The sequence below is a fragment of the Asterias rubens genome, chromosome 6 (genome assembly GCF_902459465.1).
Source record: "Asterias rubens chromosome 6, eAstRub1.3, whole genome shotgun sequence".
Lineage (NCBI taxonomy): Eukaryota > Metazoa > Echinodermata > Asteroidea > Forcipulatida > Asteriidae > Asterias > Asterias rubens.
This window is the reverse complement of record NC_047067.1, coordinates 16,028,765-16,041,637: the sequence shown is the minus strand read 5'-3', so window position 1 is coordinate 16,041,637 and position 12,873 is coordinate 16,028,765. Positions and strand designations below refer to the sequence as shown.

Genomic DNA, 12,873 nt, shown 5'->3' with positions numbered 1-12,873 from the left:
TTAAGAAAAGACTTCGGGCTGGTAGTTCGGCATTAAGAAAAGAAGACTTCGGGTTGGTAGTTCGGCATTAAGAAAAGACTTCGGGCTGGTAGTTCGGCATTAAGAAAAGACTTCGGGCTGGTAGTTCGGCATTAAGAAAAGACTTCGGGCTGGTAGTTCGGCATTAAGAAAAGACTTCGGGCTGGTAGTTCGGCATTAAGAAAAGACTTCGGGCTGGTAGTTCGGCATTAAGAAAAGACTTCGGGCTGGTAGTTCGGCATTAAGAAAGGGCTTTCCAATAAAGCTTATAGTCATTGGTGTGAATAAGATTTTGAATAATGACGGGTCGTCAAACGAGACAGGTGGGACATGGTTAGATTCAATCCGAATCCTAATGTAACAGAGATTGCGCGAGTAGCCGATGTACATTCAGGCACTGCGCGTATTTTAACTCATTGTCTCCCTGACTGGTTGAATACGCACTGTTCCCTCAAACCATGGAGAAACAAGGGACCGGTTTCACTTAGATCTAAGATTGATCTTGTCTGCAAATCAATCCTAGTTGTTAAGTAGAGTTGTGATGTCACAATCTAAACACTATCGTAGTACTGAAAAAGTGCCTTGCGATGAATTTGATTGCTTTGTGAAATCGGCCCCTGGTCTTCCAGCAGTGTAACGGGTCAACAAATGACACAATGTGGACACGGCAACTCAACAGCTTAATTCACGATAATTTAATCTGAATAACAAAGATGAAAACCCAAGATGTTGCTGTGTCTTCGTTGAAAAGTAAACCATCAAGTCAAATAAATCAACAACATATAAGACACAGATGAAGAACAAAATATTTACACACATCCTTGCTGCTACGGTTGCCTCCATTTTGAATCTATCTGATTAGTATAAGCGTTATCAACTAAAATGTAGTGAACATTTGAACTATTAGGTGATGGTATAGAATGAATACTTTCAACGAAATAGTTATTATTAGCACGGATAATATAATTAAGGCGGTAGTCTACTCAGGACAGTCAGGAAACAATACATTTATGTCGAAATATTCCTCAAGTGATATTAACAATATATTTATTTAGGCAAAGTTCTAAAATCGCAAATGATAATAAAAGACTAAGAGTAAAACAAGAAGCTAGTTATACTTGAAAATTGGGAAGAAATTGAACATGTCACGGTGTGTTCGTGCGAACAAATTAATGCCGAACCCGAGGACCAATTACAAAGGATAGAATTATGCTGCATCGTTATACAACGATAAACGTTGCATAAGTAACTGTCACGTCGCAAGCAAAGTCATGTTACGTCATAAAAGTTAACGAATATATTGGAACTCTTTCTTCACAATCTTGAGATAAATACCTTCCACGATGTTTGCAGCGCAATATAAATGTTGTATTTATTATTATCATTGATATTTTATTCCCATAAAACATATTCTTCGTAAGATTTTAAACAAAGAATTTTTTTCTCCATTATGTAATAATGAACCATGAACAATTAATTATCTGATGATCAGCTGAACAAAAACAAAGACTTCGAATTACTTGAATTATAACCATTGGGATCTGAATGAACATACCAGAAGAAGAACGTAAGAGAACTTTGGTATTTCAATTCAAGTAGGGCCATCTTTGGGAATGTGTCCATCCGACAGAGGTTACAATGGGTTCATGATTATAAAAACAGGTTTGAGAATTGTGTTTCATGCTTTTCCTTTAAAGGCAGTGGACACGTTTGATAATTATTCAAAATAGTTATAAGCATAAGACCTATACTGAGAACCATGGAGCTGTGGATAGTATAACACACTGTGAGAAACGGCTCCCTCTAAAGTAACCTAGTATTTTTTCAAGAAGAAAGAAGTAATTATCCAAGAACTTGATTTTGAGACCTCGGAATTAGATTTTGAGGTATTGAAATCAAGCATCTGAAAGCCCACGACTTCGTGTTTACAAGGGTGTTTTATTTCATTATTATCTCGCATCTTTGACGATCAATCACAGGTTGACGATCAATCATTTTCGCAGGTTTGTTATTTTATGCATATGTTCAGATACACCAAGTGAGAAGACTGGTCTTTGACAATTACCAAAAGCGTCCAGTGTCTTTACTAGTAAATGGTTGTGTCCAGTAAATTTAAGGGATATTATGTTATAATTTATTGTTCTTATTGGTTAGTTTCGATTTGAAGTTAGGAAGAGTAAAGTTCGTTTTCAATGTTCGTTAAAATCGCTTACTTAATTTAGGCCATATCACCTTCGTTAATTTGATTGAAAACTTTTGCCTTAGACTTGATTTTGTTTTTTTCATTGTTTGTTTGTTTGCTCGTTTGTTTCGATTTTTGGTTTACTGTCGATTTTTGGTTTGCTGGATGTTTCATTGTACTGTTACTGTTTTCAATTGATAAGCAACACACTTAGCTTCAACGCAACAAAACAGTTAAAATGAATAAATATACAGTATAAATGTTTTTTATGAATCGTTTTTTAAACTTTTTTATTCCAGCTTTTGCTTCGAGACTTCAAACATTTTAGTAAACAACACAATGACCACTGTATCCGTAAAAGTGGACAACTGTTGCCACAATGGCAAACCTGGTCTGTTACAACTTTTGGAACTAATTTGTTCACAAAAATTGACATTTAGGGTTTCGGAATTTAATAGACTTTGTAATGATATCCAACATTTGGTGATGCATTTATCACCTGAAAACTTAATTTAAGCAAGTCGTTATTGTTTAATGTCATAGTCAGCACGTTGAAATTTAAGCGCACTGTATCTACCCAAGTGCTCAGTCAGAAAGGAATAGAGACACGTTTTATCACTTCAAAGTAAATGTTACATTTTAGCGCTAATGATATAGGACAAAATAATGTTAACTTATCTTTGGATAACAACTCAACTATAATTTGCATAATACATAAGACACTTGTATTCATTTGCGTCAGGGGCTACGATACAAATATTGTGTGATGCATAAAGAGTGTCATATAAGAATCACGAGCTCAAGTTAAATAAAACAGTTCAGATTTCAACTAGGGATTGTGATCTGCTTTATTATGAATAAAATGCAGTATATATGTGAGTGCCCATGGATAAATCCTTGTCAATTGACATTATTTATAAATTCAATTCACTGTTTTGAACACTATATGACCTATTTCGACATTACTGTATGAAATGATCGATAAAGCTGTGTATAAACAAGTATGCTATTTAAAGCACGTTCGGCGTCCATAGCCTAACCTGTCCTGGAGCGCAATCAATGCAAACGATTCTCAATGTAAATCTCAAAGCGAAGTTACGAAACGTCAAAAGCGTACAATATTTAATAATATAGAACTCTTCTAAATAAATATAAAGTGTTGGAGCAGTTTACTTGGCAAAATACTGTAAAGTATGACACGTGACGCGTGTTCCGCCAATCAAATTACACGATCGGTTTAATAATGTAGGTTGACAACTATGTTATATTAATCTGTACAACAAGAAGGAGAGGTTGTGAGTAGGAAACGAAATACCTCCATCTCAAGCCTGCTTCTTTTCAGAACGGCAACTTTCCTTAGATAGATTAGTAAAGCATTGTTGAGAACTATATAAATGTGTTATACTTCCTACATGATTCAAATCTGCAAATCGTGCTAAGTAACTCTTTTCTGCTAGTTCATGTTCAAGGTATATACACTTAACAAAAATAAAACATCGGGCTTACGAAGTTGACTCAAAAGACGGTTATGCATAAAATAATTTACAATGGATTAACGTTAAGTTTGTCAACATTGGAGTTTAAACAAAAGAAACAATATTCAGAATGACGCAACGAAATCCACAGTAGTTGCACAGATTTGTTATTATTGAGAAACAACAGTCAGTTCAAACCAATAAAACATCGACGGATTGAAAGCGCTCCGATTTGCAACGCAACGTTGTGGTTAACTCATAACTTTACTATTTTGCCTATAAAATGTGTGTTTTTCCAAAAAGGTTATGATAGAGAAGCAGTGATTGAGATGGCATGATAGAGAAGCAGTGATTGAGATGGCATGATAGAGAAGCAGTGATTGAGATGGCATATAGCTTCAATGGTACCCACATACATTTACAGATTGCAAGACTTCCAAAAGGCGTCAACAACTGCTTGCGTTCTAAAATACAAGGTTTCTTAAACATGGGGTTTATATTTATAAAACCGCATAACACAAAATACTTCTGCTAAACTGTCATTTTGATCCTGTCATGTAGTTCAGAAAGAGAGGTGTAATACCAATTGCGGTAAACGTCATTTGAACAATGATTCCTATCAAATTAAAAAAAATCAAATGATGGCAACCTTTGCTCGGAACATGACAAGTCAATCTTTAAACTTAAACTAAAGCTAATGTTGTAATTTGCAGTGTGAGCTGTACTGGCTTTACATGATTTATCCGTATTTATCAGTCTAATTAACTCGATACATCGCACGTTCAAACGCATTACACAATTACCAAGTACCCATGGTTTGTGTGAATTATTTGTAAATGATTTCGAGACGTTTTTTGCACAATTGTATTTGGCCGATAGTTGGACACTCTATTGAGACTTAACCCCCAACGAAGTGTCGAGTTATATTAGTTTGATATTGCGTTAACTTATCATAAAGACTATGCCTATTTACAAAACATTACTTTGCCAAATTCTTTAGAGCTTTTAAGTATCCTTATTTGCTAAACAATCTACAACGTAAAGTCTTCGTAGTCTTCTTCATTTCGCTTGCCAAAAAATAAGCCAAAGCCATATTGATCATCACCGCCCCTCTTGGTGTCCTTATCTGTCATTGCTCGTACCCCGTGGTCTGACCAGTTGGATCCTCTCTTGCCCCAGAATAGACCATGGCCGTAGTCATCCACCTTGGATTGTCTTCGTTTACGAGCTGTCTCTGTGTTGCCGTGAAGATAAAGATCTCTCGGGTTTGTGTTTGTGTCTCGCAGTGCTACAAGGAGGTCAAGAATGCCCGAGTCCCTGTTGTTATCCCCAAGTAGTCGCTTGCTCGTCTCGGCCAATTCCTCCGTGCCTTGACCTGTTGAACCGGACGGGTCTAACCACGTGCTGTGCAGGAGTTCCCGCCTTTCCTTACCGTCGGCTACGTCATGAAGAGGCAGGCACGTGATTGGCGAAAGCAAAAGGCATGTCACAGTTGCTATGGCGACCGTAAGCCAACTACTCATTATGATCTGAAATGATAATTGAATAACATACATAATTATTTCAGTGTTTTTGGAGAAGTTATAATGTGAATAATTTTAAAACAGGAACAGTTCAGTCTGAACAGTTTGTCGTCAGTTAAACATGTAGATAATATTATTACATTGGTCAATAATGGGATCACTGAACTGTTCACTAAGCTTGAATGATTTGATTGACAGCTTTGATAATAATAATTGTTATAGTGATAATCAATTCCTGAAGCACAACCTCTTATTATAAACCTTGTGCTTGTAATTTGTCTTCCCAAGCATTACTCGGTTTGGTGGGAGCATGGATCGGCACGTGCAAGCAATAATTCACAAGTTCCAATCCTGCTTATTAGTTAAAAGATTATCGGGATTATTTGGTATCTTGATAAACTTTGATGACTTGACTTGCTTTTATGCAGCAATGGCACCAAGGGACCTTTGTCTCTGCATAAAAAGGGTATATCCAGAAAAGTATGATTAGTACGATATAGCATAGGCCTTAGACTCAAGAAAGAGTATTTTCAAACAAAGTTGCAGCATTTTCAAACAACGATTTTCGTAAGTGGTGCAATTTTTTTTCTAAAACAGCAACATCAGCACACCAATAAAGAAGTAATGAACTGAATATTCTTTCATACCTTTGAAAGAATTTAAATTAAACTACAATACATGAAATATAAAGAATTCGATTGAATCGAAGTATAATTGTCCGCCTTGTGATTACTCGCTCTTAAAAAGTGAATCATGTTCACGATTGCCATGGGGGTAAAACAAAAGCAGTTATAAGCTAACTCGTATAACATCAAATGCAGTGGACACTATTAGTTATTACTCAAAATAATTATTAGCATAAAACCTCACTTGTTTTTCTACGAATTCGATTTTGAAAACTCAGAATTAGATTTTGAGGTCTCGAAATCAAGCATCTGAAAGCACACAACTTCATGTTACAAGGGTGTTTTCTTTCACTATTATCTCGAAACTTCGACGACCAATTGAGCTCAAATTTTCACAGGTTTGTTATTTTTTTGCATATGTTGAGATACACCAAATGAGAAGACTGGTTTTTGATAATTACCAAAGGTGTTCAGTGTCTTTAAAGTGGTCTGTAAGACTCAATTAGCTATATCACCACGGTGGTAATTTACAATTAAACCCGTTCATACTCGGAGATAAAAACAATTTGGTTAGAGGATGATCAGGTCCCCCAACAACCAGGTCATCAACCTTTGGCTTGTTATTTTGTTAATGAGTACAACCATAAAATATATCTCAGTTTTAAATTTTACTTTGGTGAATTGAAATTTTCAGTATAACTTAATTATAATAAATAATGACTGAATCAGATTGGTGTGCTGATTACAGCTCAATTAGCCAACAGATTATTTAACCCAGGACTAATCGTCTGATGATTGCCAATTATGAATAGTCTGTTTCAAGGGGTTGCATTCTACACAACCAGTCTGACACTAAAGTCTTGTGATTTAGAGGAGATCTTCATGGTAAACGTCATGGTAATGGTTAAGAGTTTTCACTTTCCATCAAAGATGCTGCTAATGAAATTGCGGGCACCATTTTGCAATTTTCTACAAAGTCCCCATCAATTAAAGTGACGAAAGTGTTTGGTTAGAAGCATTGAATGCTGCCATGGTCGCTGATTAACTCAGGCAGGTTGCCAACATTATTACTGCAACATACAGAACCCTTTAGGAAATGTTACAAGATATAACTATAAACCAATGGCATGGTTGTTCTCATGGTGTTTCAGTGTATTATGACCACATTTGCAAAGCAAAGAATTGACCTCAAACTCATTGTCTAGGATATTTCGTGAGGGATGAGACAATGCAATTAAATATTATTGTTGGGTTGGATTTTGTCAGCGTGTTTTTCGTTTCCCCTAAAATCTATAAAATAAAAACAAATAAAAAAAAAAAAACCACCTTCAAGCTTGTGGTAATTCTTGTTAAAATGTTGGTTACGTTTAAAAACATAAATGCTTATCAGGTTAGACACACGAACCAACTTGGACCAATATATAGAATGTAAACACCAGTCTAGTAAAGTTGGCTTTTACACAATCCCTTAGAAATACTGCTATTCTCGCAATGAGTGAAAATGTTTTGTGTATTTTTTTCCTGAGTGATTTTAACAGCCATAAAATGGTGGTATTTGAAAGTGCCTTGCAAGGGCAGAATGGGATTTGATTAACTTAATTGGCAGGTGTTGCAGTCATTTCTGCTGTGGGATGGGAATACAGTCATCGCTGTTGGCCTTCAAGCCACCATCTCAACTAATCAATTACCACTAGATACAAAACTGAACTTCAAATTTATGTTAATTCCTGGGTTCATGTAAACAGCTGCTCCACCCGTGGGTCCTTAATTCAATGGCAGTCCAGTCTGCATTTGGCCGCCCATACAGATAACTAGAGGAGCTTGAATTATGCAGTTGGCCGTCGCATTAATATTTCCAGTATATTATGTGAATATTGTATTGTTATTCTTATATATGTAACTCATTTTGACTTCAAGTCAGTCACAGAGCAGATAAACACATGGAAGGCGAATGTATTAAAACAATCGTATGCGTCCTTGTAAGCTTGTATGTTTGTGACGTGAGTGCACAACCTAAATACCAACATCAGACACTCAAGTTAACTTCTTCCAGGCCAAGAGAAATCAAATAAATCAAAATAGCCTTCAAAGCCGCTAAGGTTGTTTGTGATTACTTTATTCAAGGGGGCCATGCCAGAGTTTTTATATTTCACTTTCAACATTGCGGCAATTCTCCAATGTCACCAAATGGCTTCCTTCTTTATAGAATAAATATTTTTGTGTAAATACTAAGGCTACTCAAGAAGCCCTATTGTCTGCCATCCGTAGGGTAAGTCAATTAATTACGGCACTAAGAACCAAAATGAAGAACTTTCAGCAAATATTTGTACAGCAAATGCAAATGGAAGCTTCAAGGTGCCGAACCATACTGAGCCGACGTCTCCGGTCAAACCGAACTTCTTGAAAAACGCATAACAGATTCTTGTTTTGGCTTTTAGTGAGTCAGAGTGTGAGAGAGTATGATGCATTCCTTCAAGGCTATGTTACTGCTTACTCTATGTCTCAGAACAATATTATTTAAATCAACTTAATGTTTCCCCGTCGATATTTTTTGGTTTTGTGCGTGACGAATTCCGCGCTTGGCTGAAAACTTGCATTGCAGTCCACGGTCCGTCTCGAGGGAGAGATGTGAAGTGCTGTGCCGTTTAGTTGCACGACACAGGGCACCCTCCCCATAGATTTCAATCCTTCTGCAATGAATGCAGGTCACCCTAGGCTATGGACACTTTTCTTACGCGTGAAATTGTACACTTTTTTGATAATGACTATAACACCGCGAGCGAAATAAATGACACACTGGTAGTGTACATTGAACATCAAGACAGTCAAATGAGAAATGATACGCTCAGCTAAGAACCACAGATTAATCTTCTTTTAATACATGTTTTTTTTTTTTTTATGTATGCAATTTTGATTGGAATTTTTGTTATGATAACTTTAGCTGAAGCTTTAAAGATTATAACGAGTTGTATCAAACTAACATTTAGAAAGTTATTTGGTAAAAACAATAATTGGACATTTGTGTATATATTTGTTTTCTGTTGTTTTTCTGCAAACAAAAAGATTCAAATTACCCATCTTTAATATCTTTCCAGGACAATATTTGTGGCGAGTTAAAGGCCGTCGCTTGGAAGTGTTGTCTTTCGCAAAGTGGTGTGCCATGGAGAGTTGTACAGAGTGATCCCATGACACATACAGCGATCTAGTTCAATATGACCAATATTTTCAACGGGAATATTATGTCATAAGCAAAGAGAAGTCGTACTCTTACAAGACATTGGAAGTATGGATCACACTGAATAAATGTACTCAAATGGCGCAACACTTGTAGGAACGGTTGTCCCATGAAACTTACATCACCTAAGGTTAAATTAAGCTGTGGTTGATCAGGTCTAAGATGCCCTTATATACTTGTGGCTAAAATGTCAAATGTCCAATTTGTGAGGATCGTAACCTGGTCACGACAGACGTAACCTGGACGTTACCCGGAGCGATTCCCGGGTCTAATTAAGGCGTGGATGAACAGGAGAAACTCTGACTTACAATCAACAAAACCTGAATGATTCAACAATTGCTATATTACGTGTTGTTCAGTACCAATTAACCCAAGAACCTGCAAGATTTTAGTTCACGTAGTATTATTCGTCACAGATGGCGGACATTTCCTGAAGCACAGACAGTAAAGGTGTCTCTTGGAAAAGCAGTCCTTACTTCTCATTGTGGTTTCTCATCTCAAGTGGCAACAATGAAATTTAAAAGTGGTCAAAATTTAATTAGCAGAAAAGGTGAACAAAAAACAAAAACTCAGCCGACAAATGCCTGCATCCCCTGATCGTCGACCCAATTCATGTCAACTTTGTTAAACTAAGAAGTTAATTTGTGCCTTTTTGGGGAGTCTGTTGCATCTACCATTAGAACCATTTTAGCACAGGGATAAGGAATATTATTTGAATATAATTTATATTATCATATGACTTAACATCTCCAAGTTAGTTATAAAATTTGGTTCTTGTTCTTAAATTGATGTACCTGTAAGCGATAACAGTTTAAATATGTCAGAGCAGGGGAAAAGCAGGCGTTTATGTCACACAAACAAATTGTAATCGATAATTTATTAAAAGAAATCTACAAATACCATTATATATCGGAACATAATTATTGCTTATCAAGGGAATGATGAAATATTAATTCAGATAACGTACGAATGATGTTCGTTTGTGGCAATTTGAATGTTTCTTGGTCACGACGCCTCTGGGATAAGTCTTGGCCCACTTTAATAACATAATCGAAAGAGATTCAAATGTAACCGTAATTTGGACTGATTTCTTGCTGATTAATGTAACTATGCTGTGATTACTGGAGGGCGTCAAGGAGGATGACGGAGTTAAAACAACGTCTTGAGATTACTGTTGGGTAAAAGACACAACGTTGACGAGTAAGCCACCAAGCCAAGCATTCTGATTGATGACAACCAAATTGTCTTGTTGCAACACCTGCACACAGAAACTCACCCGTAGGCTATCAAAACATTGCCAATATGCAGAACGGTGAAAAGGGATGGCTAAATCATTGTCAACAGTCCTGTTAGGAAATGACTCAATGACGAGATGTTTTTTCTTTTGCTTTGGTCATCAGTCATTGAGGTTTACCTGATGGCAGATTCAGACCCGCCAAATTAGATGCCACATTGCTCATTCCAAAATAGCAATGTCACGTCATTCTTATTATATTGTCTTGTTGACCGTGTTGCCGTTCCATTCCTGTATAATGTTGATCGAAATGATTTGAATTTGCTTGTGCTAAAATTAATGTGTCAAATGAGGATAGTTCTCGTATGACTTTTAGTGATGGCGTTTATTTAGAACTAAAATGCAGTAGTGCCCGATGGGTTATGAGAGCTACAACCAACGTGCTTGTATTGTTTGTTTGATTCAAGATTGTTTACTGATCAAGTGGTTTTCAAACTATGAAAGTTTTTCCGAGTTATACTCAGATAAGAAAAATGGAACTAGGGACTACTAGAACGACAAATAACATGAAACGATGACCAGACGATTTAACCTGTGCTAAGCAAAACCGTGCAAAATTACATGGAAGGAAAAACAGTAAATATATTTAAATAAAACTGAGTTTTGATCCAAATAACTCCACGGACTTGGGAAATACATCATATGCAATGCTAAGTTAACTTTATGTACTTTTAAACACATTGGTTTGACATAATAATTGATAATTACAAACTGTTTGTTCCCCTTAAAATTTCATTTTATATGATATATATAATCAACTTTTAGAATTTACGTATCGTCAACTATTTGTGGAGTATGCGTGATTTTCAACGTTGAGGGTGTGTGATTTTAGCTGCACGTTTGTATTTCTTTCCTTGGTTCACTGACATTACTTGTACGTTGAACTCATAGACCAATTCAAAGGAGCGAGATGAAACTAAGGATTTGTGTCAGTAGCCCTACACATCCAAAAACCAGCGATGTTGTTTCATTTGGTGAAATGGCGGTGTAGTGTTTTTTGCAGGCCAACAATTATTGGTCAGAATAATTGTGATTCAAATAGTATTTCAAATCTATTTATTGTTTTTCTTTCCTTCCATGGTTTTGCTTCATAGCACAGATGACTTTTGCTTAGATGGTTTTGCTTAGCACACAAGGACTGTAAAAAAAGAAGCTAGGTTTGTTTTATATAATGTGTCTTTCTATTATCGTTATCTAGTTCCATTTCTTATCTAAATTAGAAATAAAAAGAATGACTTTGACTTAAGTTTTTTAACAACATTAACAATAATTAGTTGTCGTCCATAATGCTGGAACATTATAATATGTCGAACACAATGGCTGGCCCAAAGTGGTTGTGCAAACATTATAATATGTCGAACACAATGGCTGGCCCAAAGTGGTTGTGCAACATTATAATATGTCGAACACAATGGCTGGCCCAAAGTGGTTGTGCAACATTATATGTCGAACACAATGGCTGGCCCAAAGTGGTTGTGTAACATTATAATATGTCGAACACAATGGCTGGCCCAAAGTGGTTGTGCAACATTTTTGGTATATATTACATCTCAAATATACAAATGATCCTTTTATTAAAAAACAAATCCATTGTTAGATTTTCCGGTCATTACCATTTTCATTAATTCGTTTATTAATTGTGTATCCCCCCCCCCCGTTTTGCTTGTTTTGATAATATGGATGTAGATTCATCCTGCTGTGTACAAAGAGTTTGTATTTTAGAAGAATGTTTCCATCCCATTTGATTAAGGTTTGCTCAATGAAGTATACTATACAACTTCATCCTAGTTTAAGCGGTCTTGGGATAAAGTTTCGTCAATTTTGCCAATTTATGAAATTGCAGCAGTTGAAGATTGCCATCTATAATCGTTAAATCAAAACCTTACTTGGACAATAAATCCAGACGCCAAATATATTGTCATAAGCTTTGTATACGTGATCTGATTTGTTCCCAAGAATATTTCCCAATTGTGTATTTTGGGTTTCTGAGTCCAGACAATGACAGGTAATCCCAGTCTGAACTAGCCCTCACATACTAGTGAATATAACAGGTAATCCCAGTCTGAACTAGCCCTCACATACTAGTGAATATAACCTTCCGGAATTTATTCGGCAATTACAAGACATCGGATGCAATATTCACAAGCCCCGCGGGTATCTATTTCAAAAAGTTAGAGATAATTTCACTGGATAGCTCCTCTCGGAACAGATATATAATTTCATGAAATATAATAAAGATGACGTATATTGTCATATCAGTATCATTCCAAGCATTAAATTAGACAACTATTGTATCATAAGAGTTTAGTCAACAGCCCTAGGCTGTGCCTCGATTTAAGTGCAGAATGCTCGTCAAGTTGAAACCAATCAAAATCTGCTACTGTTTCCCAGTGTAATTCCCTGTAGTAAAAAAAACCCACAATTTACAACTTGCAATAAACTTGGTAAAACTTTATTTGAAAAAGCAATAAATGTGTGTTTTGAGCAATAAGATACAACGTACGTCCTATCTGTTATAGA

General features: G+C 36.1%; 1 protein-coding gene across 1 annotated transcript in view; it reads right to left on the bottom strand.

Annotated features, from left to right (window-relative positions):
• Positions 1-1,967: 1,967 nt before the first annotated feature.
• LOC117291765 overlaps positions 1,968-12,873 on the bottom strand; it is a 30,264-nt gene continuing 19,358 nt past the window's right edge. Inside the window, exon 2 of the mRNA XM_033773666.1 lies at positions 1,968-5,204. Coding sequence (XP_033629557.1) covers positions 4,707-5,198 — 492 coding nt within the window. The 5' untranslated portion in view covers positions 5,199-5,204 and the 3' untranslated portion in view covers positions 1,968-4,706. The remainder of the gene's footprint in view (positions 5,205-12,873) is intronic.